The sequence below is a fragment of the Gavialis gangeticus genome, unplaced genomic scaffold, assembly GCF_001723915.1.
Source record: "Gavialis gangeticus isolate Ggan-Ray unplaced genomic scaffold, GavGan_comp1, whole genome shotgun sequence".
Lineage (NCBI taxonomy): Eukaryota > Metazoa > Chordata > Crocodylia > Gavialidae > Gavialis > Gavialis gangeticus.
Genome location: NW_017729024.1, coordinates 122,751,844 through 122,770,901, shown reverse-complemented (window position 1 = coordinate 122,770,901; position 19,058 = coordinate 122,751,844). Strand labels below are relative to the sequence as shown.

General features: G+C 39.0%; 1 protein-coding gene across 3 annotated transcripts in view; it reads left to right on the top strand.

Moving 5' to 3' along the window:
* SMARCA2 (SWI/SNF related, matrix associated, actin dependent regulator of chromatin, subfamily a, member 2) overlaps window positions 1-19,058 on the top strand; it is a 223,346-nt gene that overhangs the window by 102,903 nt on the left and 101,385 nt on the right. For 2 of the 3 annotated variants that reach the window (XM_019517644.1, XM_019517646.1), the window contains 6 exons: window positions 1,672-1,758; window positions 3,156-3,202; window positions 5,065-5,231; window positions 9,077-9,240; window positions 11,538-11,765; window positions 17,232-17,309. In XM_019517644.1, coding sequence (XP_019373189.1) covers window positions 1,672-1,758; window positions 3,156-3,202; window positions 5,065-5,231; window positions 9,077-9,240; window positions 11,538-11,765; window positions 17,232-17,309 — 771 coding nt within the window. Of the gene's footprint in view, window positions 1-1,671; window positions 1,759-3,155; window positions 3,203-5,064; window positions 5,232-9,076; window positions 9,241-11,537; window positions 11,766-13,945; window positions 14,005-17,231; window positions 17,310-19,058 lie in introns of those variants that run through there. The other variant, XM_019517647.1, reaches the window with a different exon arrangement.

Here is a 19,058-nt window from a genome sequence, read left to right as displayed (position 1 = left end):
TGTGTGTGTGTGTGTGTGTGTGTGTGTGTGTGTGTGACATGCGCACATCTAATAATTTGTTAAAGAACATAATTTAAGGTTTCAAAGCCAGGCACTCAAAAGTTAGGAAATGACAGAATTAAAGTAAGTTTGTCCCTTCTCCCCCTTACATTTGGGCATTATGGTACAGTATGTAGTTGTACGATTGAATACTCTGTTTTAACCTGGGATTCTTGTCTCATTCAGCATGCCAAATGGATGGTGCTCAGTTAGTAACCATTCATTCTACATGCTGAATGTGGCAAATGTTCTTGAGCTGAACTCAAGAATATTTACTCATCACTGGGGTCCGAGCACTTCATAGACATGTTTATATATTTTCTTTTAATGTAGTTTTGTGTGTAATTCAATAGGTGCATTTAAGAACTGGTAAAAACAATTGCCTTCATTTTGGCATTATATTCACATAAACATTGATCATGAGAAGGGTTGTAATCTTTTTAGTTTTGTTGTCCAGGGCTCTGCCACTTGAGTTAACTGACAAATTGTAGGTTGTAATACTGTGTGATCAGTATGAGATGGGGAGGAGATGATTTGCTACAGGGTATCACAACTGCTGAAAGCAGAGGAATGAAGAGAGTCAGCTGTCTTTGATCTCATTTCAGGACTGGAGAGATGGGTGCTGTACAGGCCACAGACTTCTGCTCATTTCTATTCAGTCACTCACCAAATGTTACCCTCCCTGGCCTATCCCCTCCAGCCTTTCCTCAACTTAGTCCAGAGGTTTTCAACCTTTTTTAAGGAATGTACCCCTTCTGGGTACACTTCTGGCAGAGCAGGAGGGGGAGGCGTAGCGGCAGCTGGACATGGAGCAGGGGTGGGGGGTTTGCATGTGGTGGTGGTGGTGCAGGATAGTTGATGGTGGTGGCAACCACCATGTGCGAGCTTCCCCATCCATGTCCAGCCAGCTGGGTGGGGCCTGTACAGCCTGAAGTGAGGAGCCACTGTCCTTATCCGCCCCCCCAGGGAGGTGGTAGCGTAGGGTGGTAGGTGTTGGCACTCTGTCCCCCCCCGCCACATGTACCCCTTAACCCCTTTCCAACTACCCCCTGTCTTAGTCCATTCTCATTAGTCCATTCTCTTTACCCACCTCCAACTCCTCATTTCAGTTCCATTCTCCTCATGTAAACAATCTCCCATTTGGGTACTCTGTCCCCCCACCCAGCTCTTTGGCTTAATCTCTTTGCCCAGCAGCTTCCGGTGTTCACAAGCTCTCCCACACCTCTGTCTCCTTAACTGTTTACCATCTGCCCACTAGTTCATGCCATGGGTATGGAAGTTAAGAGGAACTTAATACCATCTCATTTCAAGTTGTCACTCCAAAATGCAATTTATATGGTCTCTTAAAGAGAAACTATAGCTGTATTGCCTCTACCATGACTACTTTAGGTAGACAGACCCAAAAATACTTGAATGTTACATTTTACCTTGAGAGGGTAAGTTACTACACCTTACTTCACCATTATTTCAGGGAGGTTTCCAGTGCATCTAACACTTTATTGCATAGATCTTTGATACGGCCTTCAAATTTGGGTAGTATTTTGAATACCTCTTTTGGATCTCACATTTTAATAACACCCCATTAACTAATCATTCAGTTTTGCCATTTGACTTGTATTTTTATTCCATTAGGGGAAAGGAGGGGCAAAAACACTGATGAACACTATCATGCAATTGAGAAAGATATGCAATCATCCATATATGTTTCAGCATATTGAGGTAAAATTTGTGTTTTCTTTCCTTTAGTCCTTTCTTTTGGATAGCTAATATGATAGACACATGAGGTTTAAAATTCATACTTAAGAATGGCAAACGTATACTGCATTTAATTTTTTTTTAATTGATTTTTTGCAATTTAGTTTGGGAAGAAAGACACTCAGAAACTTCTATCACTTGGCATTTACCACTGCATAATTATATTTCACTTTGTATTTCTGGTAGTACACGCTGAAGGGAAATTCCTGTCATCAGTTTGAGGAATATACTCAGTCCTTCTGGTCTGGCAGTATTTTCTTCCAGTCTTGAGAGTCCTCTTTGTTTGAGTCCATGCACACCTAAGCCATATTAGTTGAGAGAAATAGAAGTAGTCAGCAACTTATATGTATATGGCATATCTGCCTAGCAGAATTCGATATCAGAGGTCTATTTTTTTCAACAATATATTGTTGATGGAGGCACCATATTACTGCCTTTTCTTTGACTCTGCTTTAAATGCTCTTAACTGCAGAGGAGCATATGTGAATTTGTCTCTTTAATCAGTTTTTACTTTCTGGATCTGTTTTTACACAAGATTGTGTGGGCATAATGACAGATAATGTGGACAGCAGCATGCCTATCAGCAGCATAACCAGAAAGAGATTTTACCAATTTTTTTCTGCATCCATACACAGTTTTTAAAAGACATATTCTTTGAGGCATCATCTTGAACAGGATTTTCTGGATCCAACATAAGGTTGACACTGCATTTTACTAGCTATATGTACTCATACACAAACTTACCTAAAATATGATAAGGAAACGCGTTAGCTTTAGATGCATTTACATTTGAACCTCGTTAATTCACGCTCTGATAATTCTTTATAGTGTCTGTCAAAAAGGTGTTTTTCCACATTTCCCAACAAAGATAATAGCTATGCAGCTCTGATGATCACAGTACTGAGCCAAAACATAAATATACTAGTATGTTATGAAGTATTATCACAAATAACTATAGTGGAGCTACAATTTACAAAGTAAATGAACAGAGTACATTTTGTGATGCATTATTACTATATTTTTATTGTGTGCTCACTTGCTTGCTAATTCATGAAATTCAGTAATTTGCAAATGGGTCTCCCAATAATTAGTGCAAATTAATTAGGTTCTGCATTTGTAATCTGGTTAAATACACACTGGGGAAAATCATTCATACAAGGCATGCATTTTAAGCAATAACCGGCAGAGGCTGAGATAGTCTGTGTACTTGTATCTTAAGGCAGAGTCCAAGGTTTATGAGCATAATGCAACTTGAACCTCATCATTGAGCTTGTTGTTTTTCTTGATCAAGTGGTAACTAATCTTGAGTTACTATATAATGTTAGTATCTAATAATCCATTTCTCATATATAATTTTTCAGGAGTCCTTTGCTGAACATTTAGGGTATTCAAATGGTGTCATCAATGGGTAAATATTTTTCTTATTCATAATTTATTTTGTAATGCTGTTATTGTATCAGCCATTAGTTATCAAAAGTGAATGGTTTGTAAACCACATCAAATGTAGTAATTAGAGTTGATAAATTTTAGAAAGGCATAAATAAATTCAAATGCCCAGTTCAAATACCCTGTTCCAACATATGTGCTTAGCCTTTTGACCTTCTACAGTAGCAAAATTGCCTGCTAGTCAGAAGGGTAACTTCCATTTAGGACCTCAGTGTTGTCTTTCTAAAGTTTTTATGATGTTTTCTTTTGAAGTAGAAAAGCTCAATATACCACTTTACTATATAAAGGATAGCTTTTCTCATAGCCATTACCTCAGTATTAAGAATACATGCAGCCAAGTTGCTATGGCTGGAGTTTCACAGGGATAGAGCTGTGCTGAAACCATACCCTACTTTCATCTCTACAGTATTTTTTCATAATTTTATTTACAACAATAGATTAGCAGTATTTTTTCTGAAACCATATTCAGCACCAGGAGGGAAAGAGTTGCATACTTTGCTTGTCTTCAGAATTGTATTCTATTACCTGAATAGAAACAATTTTTCAGGATGTTTTTATGATCATATCCAATGCAATAGAAGATGAGGCCATCTTGTTTCTTAGGATCTCAAAGTAGACCACATGATATATTTCCAGCTGCTGTCAAGTAGTTGGTGAGCTTCTCCCTCTCAGTGTCAAAGCATATGCCACAAGAGTAGCATGCTATGATTGGTTTAGAAACAGGTGAGTCTCAAGGCAACTACATAGAGCAACCCTTACATTTTTTTTTAGATTTCATGCACATGACATGGTAGACAGGTCAGATGTCAAATTTGGCAGAGCAGTATTTCAGACTCTGATACAGCTGCAGTTCTTCACTCCTGCCTTCCAGAAAAGATACTGCTTACCCCCAGTACAGCGGGGTCCATATTGACACATACTTGAAGAAGAAGGAATAGTTGTAGTGCTACAGTAACCGTGGTCCTTCTAAGTTGGTGTAGCTCATACAGATCCTATGACCTGCCTCTGTCACCTTTTCATGATTCCACACCAATATAGTCATTGGATTACCAAGTGCCTGAAGAAGGGTCTTGGCTGATCCACCCTTTATCCCCTCATACAGGAGCATGAGGTAGTGCAGGGCACACATGACAGCCCCAAAAGGTGCTTTCAAAAAAGTACATAAATATAAATCCCTCTGTGCCACATATGCTACTGTAGTGCGATCCACAATGACTACAACTTGTTGAAGGATCAAAATTACTGGAGGATAAGTTGCCATTCTTTACCCCAGCACAAAGGCGGTACTAATGTTCAACTGTGGTGGGCATGCAGGCCCAGAACAAGGACCAGCACTTCCTAAAAGGTGGAGAGTTTTGCCATGTTCCTTCTTAACCCCCTTCCTGCTTACATACTAGGTGACAGCTGGCTTTTTCTCTCTTTCACAGCAGTCTAATGTGTCTCCCAAATAGACTGACTACCTGCATAGTACCTGCCTCGGAAAGCCTCCTAGCTTTGGGCTGCATATTTTTTTTAATAAACTGTATTTCAAAGCTATAGGAGCAAAGTTAGAGATGAGTTGTATTTAATTTCTCTCTCTAAACCAGGTTGATGTTGTACTAATTTTGCCACCTTGTGTGGGTTCTTACCCTTTTTTCTGTTGGGTAAGTGAGAGAGAGGTAGTTAGTTACGTTACTCTGATGTCAGGCAGAAGGGAGGGTAGATTAAGAAAAATTATCCTTGCTCTGAAGAAGAATATTGGACTTACTGGATGCAGTTAAAATTCTAATGAAATTTTGAAGAGATCTTTGTTATGGTGCTGATTATTGTTTTTTCTTCACTCAGAGCTGAGCTTTATCGGGCCTCAGGGAAGTTTGAGCTACTTGATCGTATTCTACCAAAGTTGCGGGCCACTAATCACCGGGTGCTGCTTTTCTGTCAAATGACATCACTTATGACCATTATGGAAGACTATTTTGCTTTTCGAAATTTCCTTTATCTCCGGCTTGATGGTAAGCTGAGAGAAAACAAAGCATGGGAGATAAGCTGGGAGGCACTGTAGGGCACTGGATCAGGATTTCATTTTTTTCCAGCTTTCCAGCCAATCTGTTGTGTGACTTTAGGCAAGCCACTTTACACCTTTGCTTCTTCTCACACCCTTTGTTTCGTTTATTTAGATTGTAATCTCTTTGGGGTAGGAATTGTGTGTTTATACAGCAGCTAACACAGAGTGTTTCCAAGCTTGACTGAAGCCTCTAGAGACTTCATCAGTAATAAAATGCATGTGGAACTGTATAATATGCTCAAAATACTGAACTAACAGTAGTAGTAAGCATCTGTCTATCTTGCAAGACAATAGAATTATGCTGAGTGAGACAAAAGCTGGCTTAATGTAATCCTTGCTTGAAAGATAAATTGAAGTTGGACTGACCTCTCCAGGGTGCAAAAGCTTGGGCAGTGTATGTGGAGATATTGAGCTGCCCACACAGCAGTGTCCCCCTCTCAGCCTTGCTGGTTTAATCTAAAGGAAAGGCAGGTGTCAGTATGTTTGGAACCAGTTTGGCCACAGGAGCTGCTAGAGTAAAGGAGAACATCCATTTGTATGTCTATCAGAGCTCCACTCCTAGATTGGTTGCTGACAGGGGTTAAACAACCCAGTCTACCCTATCATGGAGTGAACTTCAGTTCCACAACTTTTTGGCAGCATTTCCTCTATTGACACCCTAGAGGTTGCCAGGTTATTTAACCACTCAAAATACTACACTTGATCATAGACACAAACATTTTGTGAGATGCGGTTAATCTAGTGAGCTGTTGCCCTAATTTTCAAGTTAGATGTAGAAGCAAGACCCTGACCAGTTTAACTGATGTCTCCATTCACCACCTAGCAGGTGTTTTTTGTAAGTAGGGAACACCAAGTGTTAGGGCCAAATTCCAGTTCAAGCAATTACTTTCTCTACCTACTTATATTCTGATTTCCATTTTTCCAGAATTTTCTGTATTTCAGTGATGAGTGAAGTGATGCCTATCTTTACAGGAACATTGGGAGGCTTAATTGGGCAGTGTTTAAGGGTGTTGTGGTCCTTGAAGGAAAACTGTTAGAGAAATGCAACTTGGTATTATTAAAAAGAACATAAAACTAAAATTGTATACCTCTTTATCTTACTCAGGGAATTAAGTGCCTAATAATTTTCTTAAAACTTGGAAGAAATGTACTTTATAAGACAATGTGTGATGGTCATGGATGGTTAATGTAACTTTCAGTGTTCTTCAGGAGTAAGAATTTCTGTCTGTTACTAGCATTTAAATGCTGAGTCTTTCATCTTCTGGTCTCAACTGTGACAATTTAAAGCAGCAGTGTGCTTTCATTTAAAATAAAATCCTTTATGAAGTTGTTCTTGCATAAAGAACAGCTTCAGTAAGATGAGAGTCCAAGGCCTTTTGGCTACTCACATTAACAGATTGCACGTTGGTACCAACTTTGTTTCATCCTTCAGTTGGATTAATATTACTACTGGAAAGTACTACTTCAGTATTTTCTCTCTCAGAATCATGAAGCACTTTATAAACATTAATGGACATGACTCCAAGATTCCCCTATAAACAGAAGTAATATTATCTCTGTTTTACAGTGGGGGAAAAATTAAGGAGAAAGAGGTTGCCATGCACAAAGTATGACAGGGAGTCTTTGTAAAGCTAGGAACAATAAAGTTGTATTGTTTCATTACAAAATCATCCTCTCTCTACGCATCTCTCTTCTAAATGTTTCTTAAAGGGTATTTTATTTTTCTTCAGCAGCTTGTGTCTACATCAGCTTTCCCCTCTGTGTAAATGTGTATGGATTATTAAATATAAATATCTGCCTTCTCTCTGCTTTCAGCTACACAGATCTACAGAAATAAAAAAATAGCAAATCTTATTGAACAATACAAACTGTTATCATAAAATCTACTTTGACTTGAAAAAAATTCACCCCACTGCCAATATACTTTGTTATGCCAGGGCTAAATCCACCCACCCCCATTGTGTACTGTTTCTGTTGCCTTTTCAACTTGAAATGTAAATGTCTGTAATCCTTTGATACTAGTTTGGTTCTGAGACCAACCAATTTTTTTGGGTATAACTATGTTTATACAACAACATCCATATGTTTGTTTAATATTTAGATTCTGATATAGCCCAGAGGGCCAGAAATATAAAAAAGCATTATTTAATCTGTGAAAAACACAGATCTGCTCCAAAGAGCTTACAGTCTTCAGATGAGCAATATAGGAGGTATGTACCAGGGTGCCATCCCCAGGGCGGTCGAGAACCCTTGGAAGGGTCTCTTTATTTCAGTCTGCTTCTGGGAACAGTTTCCCTTTTACTTACCTGCCACATCTTGATGTTTCTTTTGGTTATCAAAGTACAGGCTGCCCAAGGGCTTCCCAGATCTGGTCTTTGCATCAGAGAATAACTGAGGGTGAGGAGTTCCTGTGTTAAGGGCTAATTGCACAGCTCCATACCATCCCTACACAGTGTCCCATGCCTCACAGGTGTTACATGACTGTTGTCACCTTTGTTGGGCCTTGGCCTATTCGCTTACTGTCCCTTTTATGTAGCTAGGCCTCCTAGCCTAGGCCTGCTGTGTTGGATCTAGCTTTGAGGCATGAGTCCAGCTCCCTACTTTCCTGTTGCTGGGCCACTGGCCCCTGTCTGCTGTGTACCTGTGGCACCAGGCTCTTGGGCCCCTGCGTCTCTGCACCCCTCTGGCACCAGACTCGGGCCTCTGCATCTTGCACTATTTGTTGGGCTCCACTATGGGTCAATACTCACTGGAGCCTTGAGCCTGCCCTTGACAGGGCTTCAAGCACTTATGTGACTCTGGGCACTAATGAGGCTTCCAAACCTTCCCTTCAAGCCTCATCATAAACCTCCAGTTTAACGACAACATAAACACTAAGCCCCTGGGCTGTAACAAAGAAAAATAACAGGGGTAGCGAGCCTGGTTACCTCGCGGCTCCTTCTCTGGGGGCGCTTTGTCCTGTACCCCGGCCTACAGAGCTATTTTCTTTCAATCTCTTGGGCATTCAGGAGCCCACACTCTGCCTCAGCCTGGGCTAGCTAACTCCTGCTGCTCAACCCATGGCTTACATAGGTCTGGCCTGAGCTCTCTCCTGGTCACATGACAGCCCCCAGTCATCTGACCTGCCTGCAGGTCTACCCTTTAATCCCTGCTCTGCTGACAGGCTCTGCCCTGAAGACTGTCCTTAAAGGGGCTGCCCCACTTTCTAGTAACAGGGCTAGGGCTCCCTGTTACAGGGTGGAATGGAAGGGGAATTAATTTTATACATATTCTTTGTGTGTATGCATGCATGAATGCATGTGTGTGTGTGTGTGTGCATGTATGATGGGGTGTGTGCATGTGTGTATGCCTATACACATTTGTGTGTGCATGCATGCATGTATACCTCTGTGTGTGTGTGTACATGCATGCATGCATGCATGTGTGTGTGGATGTGTATGCATGCATGTATATGTGTGTGTGGGTGTGTGTAGACATTTGTATAAATTTTTGTGCATTAGCCAGGAAATGTTGACTGGCAATTGCTTCATGAGATGTTTAAACTAAGTAAAAAATATGTGGAAACCTTTTCTCAGTTGTCTAACATTTAGAGTTGTAGGGAGATAAATATAACAGTTGTGATAAACAAAACATTCATGGACCAGAGTTGATTTTACTTCATGGGAATTACTGGTGGGATGGTTGAGGACAGGCTACCAAGGTTTGCATTTCACATGATCCCTTAATCAAGTATTAGCATTTCCAGATGAGTTCCAAGCAAGATCATTGTCATGTTTCTTTGCTTCTCTTCAGGTACAACAAAATCAGAAGATCGGGCTGCTCTGCTGAAGAAGTTCAATGAGCCAGGTTCCCAGTTCTTTATCTTCTTGCTGAGCACAAGGGCAGGAGGTCTGGGTTTGAATCTTCAGGCTGCTGACACTGTCATTATCTTTGATAGTGACTGGAATCCTCATCAGGTTATTTTTTTATTTATATATCACTTGAACCAATTGATTTAAAATTGATTATCCATTTTAAGCTTCCTATATTAATTTGGGAAAATTTTGAAATGAGTGGTATAGAATGCTGCTTTAATAAGAAACTAATTGCACACATTTCTATTGTCAATAATGTTTTCTTTAATTCAGTAAAATGATAGTGCATCTGTCTGCATATAGTTTATCTGCAAGGGAGCCTTCCAAATGGAGGCCTGTATCTCCAACTTCGACAATGCAGCTCTGGTTACCAGCTTAGTCCAGGTGTTAGGAAACTGGTCTCTCTCTATGGAACACATAAATGCTGGTCAGCTATACCACACTGTCTCTACTTGCATATTAGTTTCACACTCTCTCACTCAACAGGCTAACAGTCATACGTTCTATAACAGTCTTGGCTGGGGACATTACACTTTCACTGTAAGGGCAGTCACAATAGCTAGAGTTGGCTAGTAGTAGGCACAACTACACAAGATGCTACTGCACAGTGGTTACTGTGCATTTATTTAGTATTTGATTAAACAAGCATTAAAAAAAATGTGCAGTAACCAGAGTTACTGTGCAGTAGCACTGGCAAATGCCTTTTTAATGACGCTACTGCACAGTGGCCTAATAATACTATGCAGTGGTGTATTAGCACTCTTGGTGCTGTGATGCACTACTGTAGTGCACAGTAGCATTTGGCTACTGCACAGCTGGTGTCTCATGTAGATGCGCCAAGTGAGAGCACGAGCCTGCAGTATAAACTAACATACTTGGTCCAAGTAAAAAAGTGGAAAGTCTATGTTTGTCTCTTAGCACTACATTTTTTTAAATTTGTATGTTGATGCAATTTCTTGCCTATCTTTCTCCTTGTAGTTGCCACAATCATGCATGCAAATCCCATAATTACACAGCCTGCACATTTTTACATTGGCTATTGATTAGATAAGCAGAGAGACTTCAAGCACTTTTATTTTAAAAATTGCACTTTCACAAATACACCTTTAAAACCTAGGATAAAGAGAGACTTTGATATCTGGAAAGGGAACTTAGATTTGGGGTTTCTGAAAGCAAAAAGTACTGTACTCCTCTTGTTTCAGGATTTCAGTGGGCAGCCTAGGTGACATTTATAGTACAGTCTACTGTATGTACATCAGTCAGATAGTAATGTATGCTATCAGTACATATTGCAGAATATTTTCTGCACTGCCTAATGAGAGAGATTGCCAGATTGTAAAATGCATTCAACTTCTGGTTTCCTCTTGGGAATGGAGTAATTTGTTAACTTTAATGAAGCATGTGCTAAAAGGAAGTACTAATAGGATTGGTTAGAGCCCAGGTATAGCTCTTTCAGGAATGAAAGCTTGTGTTTCCTTCTCCTTGACATCTCCTGTGCTTCTGTAAGTGCATTGTGTAAATGTGTTCACACTGTGACTTTATGTTCACTTTTATCCAGTACAAGCTGCAAATATGCTTTTAGATCAAAACAGTCCATTAAATTAAAGCGCCTAGAACTATAAATGACTAGGGAAAGGAGGACTTCCTGATTGCAACCCCAAACAGCTGGGCTGAAACTGTCACCGATACTGTGGAGCTTTTTTTTTTTTTTTTTTTAAATTAATCTCTAAGGTTAAGGTACCTTGTTCTTGTAAAATAAGGCAAGATTGTGATAAAACAAAATTAACAGATCTTAGATTATCTACCCTTCGTTAATATTGTTTGTTTCCTATTATGTGGAAATAAGCTTCTGTAGCTTTTGGGTCACTGACAAGAACACTGTGCATATTTTTACAAGGAGGTCTGAATGAATACAATCTTAAATTAATAAAATAAAACCATCCTCCACTTTGTGTTCTTTAGGACATTTGTTTGTGAGTGAAGACTGCGAATCACAAGACAACTTTGGTGAAACTAACAAAAATCAACTGAAAACTGATTTGTCATCATGAAATTTACTATAAGAATTAGTTTCTTTGAACTTAGGGTTCCAAAGGCCAAAAAAATCTGGTGACCCAGTTGAGGACATTAACCATAGTCACTATATATATTTTTTAAATTCATGGAGAAGATTATGAGCACTAACTAACATCAGTATGTGTGTAAGCCATCATTCATAATTGGGCTCTTCTACTTTGCTACATCAAAGCATGAGCTAGCTATGAGTTTTTCCGACCAATCTTTACTTACTTATTAATATGTAATATTTGAAAATGTTTAAAATGGGATTTGGCTGTGAACAGGCAGGTTGCATAGTGTAGATGTCTTGTATATAAAAGAGATGTGTTTTTCCTCACCAGGACTTGCAGGCACAAGACAGAGCTCACCGAATTGGCCAGCAGAATGAGGTTCGAGTCCTGCGACTATGCACTGTAAACAGCGTGGAGGAGAAGATACTTGCTGCTGCAAAATATAAATTGAATGTGGATCAGAAAGTTATTCAAGCTGGCATGTTTGATCAGAAATCTTCAAGCCATGAGCGCAGGGCCTTTCTACAGGCCATATTGGAACATGAAGAAGAAAATGAGGTACTGAATTGAAATGTCAAGTACCCCAAAATGATGAAAGAATTGTTTTCAGAACATTTTAATGATAATCTTATTCTTTGTTAGTTGCAAAGTTGACACAAGTTAATTTAAAATTGGATTTGTATCATTCTTATCTCCCAAAGACCAAAACTCAGTTTTAACTTTCACTTCCCAGTATTTTCTTTGTGTTGTTATCTTATCACATACCTGTAATGTACCTTGAAGCAAATTTGTATGTCCTTAGGGGTAAGTTTGGGAATACCAATGGGAAATAAATGTAAACTACCTACCTATGCTTACTGTGTGCCTACACAAGTCCACAAGTTAGGCGATACAGAGAGTTTAGAGTATCTCTGAGTCTGTGCCCCAACTCCATGCTTAGGACCTCCCAAGGCAGATAGCTGGAATAAATGTAAAGTTAGGCATTGCAACTTCAATCTGTTCCTACCCTTTCTGAATTTTGGAAAGTGGATGGCACACATCTACAGACTGCTATTTTTGAAAGTGGCTCCTAAAATTCATATATAGATGCCCAGGTAAATAAACAGAACTTCAGAAATGCTGAATACCCTCCCACTTTTCAGGTTCATAATTTCAGGGTTCCGTTTTTGCCCCCCTTAGACTGAAGACTTAATTTGATGTGCTCCCATAAGAGTTCTGTTCTTTCTGCAAGGTGATAACACCTGGCACTTAAAAACAAAAAAACCCCCAAACAAATCAAAACAAACCCACCATTGAACTTGGTAGGACTCCTACATACATGTGTATATGTATCAGTATATGTTAGCTTTTTAACCATCCTTTACTACATACATTTTTATCATGGCGAGTATATCTTGTGTGTCAACAGCATCTGATAACATTTGCTGTATGAATTGCTTTTTGTAGTGCAGTAAAAGCTGTGCTATCCAGCACTTTATTAACCGGCATGCTCTATTGATCGGGATACTGATAGATGTGGCAAAAACTACACTGGAAGTCCCACCGTGGCACTTTGGGTTTCTCAGAGTCCCACGGCCTGTGGTAAAGCAGCCTGCATGCGGCACCCCTCCCTGTCCCCTGGCACACATTGATATGTGTGTAAATAGTAAACGTTTCATTAAAATTCCCTCCTCACTACTCATCATTTCTGTTCAGGCCCCCCACCCCTGTCTCAGCACACTGACACACCAGACGCAGTGGGAGGGGTAGTGGTCCGAACAGGCAGCAGCCCGAACAGACGCCTCTCAGATAACCGGCAGTTTTGATTAACCAGCACTCTACATTCCACCTGGATGCCAGATAACACAGCTTTTGCTGTACTCAAATAGCCAGTAAGTTAAACAGTAAAAATGGCTGATAGCATATGGGCATAGAAAAACAAATCCAGCAGCATGGAAGGATGGGATCAACAACTGGTCAGACTGCTTGTGTTGGGTTATAGAATATTCTGTGGTCAGCAAAAATTAGTCTTGGTGTAGTATCATACTCTAATTTCAACCTTTAATTTCACGCAGCTTAGTATTTGGACTAATTTAGCTAAAGCTAAAACAGGGATGAAGCTCTGGAAAAGTTCATTAACAAAACTAGTTATTATTGCTTTGAAAGGTGAGGCTTATTTTAAACTCCAGATTATTGATACTAGAATCTCTAGTAGAAAATTAGGTAGTCTTAAACAAAGCTCATCTGAGTCTGTGCCAGCAGATTCTATAAAGAAACATCCAAACTTGTAACACTCTTCCCCTTAGTTTTTTCCTACTGCCTGAAAATAAGGACTAAATTAAATGAATTACCCTTTCATCTGAGTTCATTCTTTTGCAGGATAGTCTTAAGCATAAACAGAATGTATCTACAAGCCTATAGTTAAAGTTGAAAAACAGTAATCTCCCCAAATGTGTTTTGGGCTCAACATAATTATGTCCCTTATGTAATATTTGTCCAGCCCAAGAAAAGAGGAAGGTGAAAACAATGTTCAGTTAATAACTGATACAACAGAAGTGTTTTAAATTAGAGCTAATATGTTTCACTAGTGCTGCAGCCAGTCATCTGTTAAATAGGTAGAGAGTAGTGTCAGCTGGTCTTCAGTGTTGTAGCTACTGGCAGTTTATACTGATCTGAAAATCTGCTTCATGGGTTCATTCCCAAACTTACCTATGCATGGTTATTCTCTTACTGAAAAGAAGTGTTGTTTCTGATTTCTCTAAGAATCCTTCTGACCAGGGAATCTGTAGCTGTTGGGCATTGGTACTAAAACCATGAGGTAACCAGCAACTTTTAGGGCTGTGGCGTAATAGTTTGGGACAAACGGAAGCTTAAGGGAAAGGTAGCTTGTGTGCATGCACATTATAAAGCATCACTGTTTGACTGTTTTGTTTTGTTTTTCCATGGAAGCATTAGAAAAATAACAGAATGAAAAGTGGGTACTTTAGTCCATAATGAAGATGCATTTGCTGTCATAATGACTAAAATGCTTATAACAATATTTTAGTGGAATTAATAGTTCAGATTAAATTCTCAGTTTTAAATTGGAGAGGGAAAACCATTAGGGTCACAGTGAATAAAGTGCCATTTCCTTTATTAACATAATTAAGAAAGCAAAGATAATTATATTGTAGCAATGTCCAGAAAATATTTCATAAATGTGTATATTTGTAAATAAGAACCCAAAACTACAATCAAGCATTTAGAAGTGCTGATTGTGTAAATGTTTAGAAAATGAATGTTTGTGTTAGCTACCATGTCTTGCCCATTACTGAATTCAACTGGAGGAGTTATGTTTCTTTGTTGCTTTAAGTACGAGTCTCAGACCCCAGAGTCACTGAACTAGTTTAATAAATTGGCTTAAGTTAGTACGTGGCTTAAACCTTTCTGCAGTTGTCGTGCACTGTGTAATGGACTTTGTAAAAAAAATGACCTTAATTTCATTGTCTTTAATAAAACTTTAATTGACACTGTTCCCAAATTAGGCCAATAAGCAAACATTAATGTTGCATTACTTAACCCTCAAAAGTTGAGAAATGCCTTTAGTTTATGCACACAGCTCTGCGTTCCATGGTCTTACTATGATACAGGTCAGAATTAATGGTCACATGCTGTTTGTAAGATCATCCAGCAAGTATTCATGCAATTACTTTTACAATCTGAGATGTATTAACTGAATTCTTGGGATCAGTGCCATTGAATTTATAAACATGCCTAAATGTTTATGGGATTGGGGCATGGGTATCATCTATGAATGCTCACAAACAGGCACTAGTAATCCTACCCTTGGAAAACTTCCTTCTCCAGCTTCTGGTTACATTTGATTAAATACAATAAAGATATTTTTACAAAATATATCATTGCACAATGAATGCAGCTGTAAGACAATTTAAATTCCATATTAGTTTAAGCCAATTTATTAAGTCAGTTTACTGATTTGAGAGCTGAGAGTTGCATGTTTATACAGCATAAGGCACTGCCACCTGGAGATAACTGAGCTAGCTCTGGTACTAGAAGCAGCATTCATTAGCACTCACCTGGGTTAATATATCCTGTTTTTCTGCAGGGGGTAATTAACCCAGGCACAGCACTGCTCTTACGTGGTTTAAGTACTTCATTAAAAGCTAGCTTGAGTATCTTTATATGGCAGTGCATTGTGCCAGGCAGATGCATCCTAAATAGTGTCCCTGAATTTGCTGTCAGAATTTTTTTTTCATGTTCTTTGCCTCTTCACTTCTGTAGTGTTGCTCAGTACAGTAATTGGGTCAGCTTACTTCTGACTTAAAGAAGGTAAATTTGAGTAATGTGGATGCATGTAAGAGGGTTCTTCCATTACCCTTTAAAATTCTCTTGTTCATGGAGGCAGTTTCTGTTAGTCTCCATGCTTTTAGCTTGCTTCTTTTTTGTGTGCAATTTTCTTTCTTTGCCTAGCCCCTCATGTGGGTAACGTGATTAGATAAATGTTATGCAGATTGAGTATGAGTAATATAGCCACCTGAATTTCAGCCTTTGCTGTCACATTTTTACGTTAAGGTACACATTACACTGTTTTAGGTGGTAAGAAGCTAGTAAAACTTCCACAAGGGGGAACAAGTTGCGCTAAGTACAAGAGATAAAGTGAGAGAATTCTGCTTTTATTTATGTACCATAAAGAAAACTTTTCCATGGCTCTTTGTTTCCTTTTTGTCATTGTATGCACATGCTGTATAACCCTTATCTTCCAGCAGTATCACCTTTTTGACTGGTTCCTTCTTTCGCCATCACCCTTCCTACTGCTTTGTGTTATATTCACATGTAGCAGTGGATTTGAATGCTGTTCTTTTTAGCCTGAATTGAGTTTGTGATCTCCACCAACTTGGTGACTTCAAGAATTGTTTCTTTTAATATGCCATTTGACACTGATGCCATTAGACTAAATGCTGATGTTTTTAGGAGTCCATTAATGGAATTGGACCTATTGCTTATTAAGGGGACTATTGATTTATTAGCTTAGCTATGAAAGTGCATACAGTATAAACAGCCTGTGCTATATTTTTATTTCTTTAACATTTTGGTGAAAGTTGTGATGCTGATAGCTCTTAAGAGGAGGTATAGAATGTGTAGGAGCAGTGCAGGCTTTCACAATGCTCTGTCACTGTTCCTCAGGCCTGACTTTGAGAAGCCAGGAAAGCAGTTAGGACCAATTCACATGGTCTCTGTTCTGAGGCTGCTATTAAGTGTGTTGGTTCCAATGTGAAGACTTGTCTACCAGACACTGGACTTAAAATACCAAGTCCTTTCAAGACAGTTAGTTTATTTGGAGAGAGGGTGAGTGCTGTAGAACCCATTAAAAATATTGTAGGCATACCATAATTTCACATTTTTAATTGAATGCTTGATTCTGAATTTGTTTTGCCAGCTGCATTTGGGGAAGAGGGGATTTTATTTTTATGAGTTTCTTTAAGTAGCTTGTTTAAATAGAAAAGGAGAACTTTTACATTAGAGGTTTTGCTGAGATGTTAGGTTAAAGAAGCAAGTCCTTACTGATTTCTTTCCCTAGGATTAAGTGCACTGTTGTTCTAAGATCCTTTTCTTTTACCCCTGTTTTGGAAACCAAGAGAGCATGGAAGAGACATAGCATTTCTTTGGGGGTTCATGAAGTAAAGAATGTAGAGTAGCAGAAGGGAAATGCATACATTTTAACTGAAATGAGCTGATGACTATCAGCTCATTGTGCTTGTGACCCAAGAAAGCCACAGACCAAAATTTCCTGGTTGCATGTTTGCTTGCTTCCTCATACTCTGTGAAGATGATAATCGGGTCCAATTGTCTTTTTGATGAAGTCAAGTCTGTGTTACCTCAGAGTTGCTTAACAGTTAGTTCTTGAAGTTTTGGTTTTGCTTTAAAGGTTTCACATGTGTCTTCTGGTAGAAGAAAGGTCAGCGTGCCACTGATCGTGTGCATACAGTTGCATCAGGTCTGATACTGGCTTTGTATTTTTATAAATCCTTTTATGTCTTGAATTAGGAAGAAGATGAAGTTCCTGATGATGAGACTCTGAATCAGATGATTGCTCGACGGGAAGAGGAATTTGATATGTTCATGGTAAGGACACTAATGATAAGTAGTGCATCTTTTCCCCTAGTCTTTCTAACATTTGTTGCTAGAGGCACTACTCTTTCAGGATTCAAATTATAGACTTTTTTCGGGGAGGAAGAGACTTCATTACATACTTTGTTCAGGGTGAAAAGAGGAAGTAATTTTCATTTAAAGAGAGCAGCTTCATACAATCTACAAAATGTGGCAAACCTGAGTAAGTAATTTAGTAAAATGATGTCTGAAGAGAGGTGGATTTAAAGTTTTTAATTTGGAGGAGATTCAGGCAGTGCAAAAGCATTGGTCATCATTGTAGCTGTAATTACACAAACTTTTTTTCATTTTTAAATGATTTATATCACTTGCTGTGCTCTTCTGGGCTTCTGCCAGGATATGTTTGGAGCTGGTCCAGCGGTGGTAGTATTTAGGAGCTTATGATGGTGCTTTTCTTTTTTTCCAATGAGACAAGGGGTCTGCAGTTTTCTAAGCAGGACTAGATTATAGTGAAGTACAAATGTCAGTACTTGGTCACATCCATCAGTATTTGAACCAGTGCAGCTGAATTGATAGGAAAATTGCTAAAAAGTCAGCATGGACACAGCTTTTGTGATGACCTTTTTATAAGTATCCAAGGTGGGGATAAAACAAAGAGCCTAAATGTCTCCCTAACAAGTTCCTGTGTTCAAATCCCTGGATAATGTACCCAGAAGGGAAAAATCATGGTCACCTACCTGCACCACACCAGTAGGAGTAGGTTCCTCCATTCTCTAAAATGGAGCAGCTGTCTGTCATGCACATACATTCACACCTTCATGTACTGAAAAGCTTGAGAAGAACTGTTGCGTCCTGTGAGACTATACTTTTTAAAGGTCCACGCTACGGCCCCACATTATTTCTGTCTCGAGTATGTCTTAAAGCATAGTCTATGTACACGTGCGCACATGTCTACTACAGGAAACCAAGCTTTAGGTGGGCAAGTAGCAGAGAAAACATTGTCCTATGTGGCAGTTTGTCATATTGCTGCTAAAATGCCAATCCAGCCCTCCTATGTTAGATTCTAATTAATGTTGCCCAAGAGTTTAAGGCACTGAAGAAACGATGATCCGTTGAGAGTGCTCTCTCATTTAAACATTCCCATACCATTGCCACAGCAGGACTCAAGTGTAGAGAATTTGACAAACCAGAAACCAAGAGGTGATCATCTGATATCCAACTGTGCAAGTTGAATATATAATCATAAGCCAAATGGCTTCTTCCTCGTTTCTGTTACAGATGCACGCATCTGTATACCTTGTGGAATTTCCTGTTGCTGTGTGCTGCGTTCAGCTTCTGTAGCGAAATTTACAAGTTTTGTGGTGATTGATGTGGGTGTTGGTGTCAGAGACCAGGACTGAAAATTAAATATCTTGATTTTACTGTGCTGTGAAAGTAGATAATGCTGCATGAAACATTCTGAATGCCAGAGGCCCAGCAGGAAATAGAGCGTTGGTTGAATTGGTCAACCTTTTTTGTTGAGTTTGACTTATTTTTACACACTTCTGTACCTTTCTGTTTATGGATTAAGTTTAAGCATTGTCTTAAAAATCAGTAAGATGGAGTTTAGGTTCAGGGCAGCTTGCCATTGCTTGTGCTTAAATCCTGCTACCCATATATTAATGCACCTAAATGTTCTAAGGGAATAAGGAGTTTATCAATGCAAAATAAACATTAACCTTCAAATATTATTATTATTATTATTATTATTATTTTTTACCTATG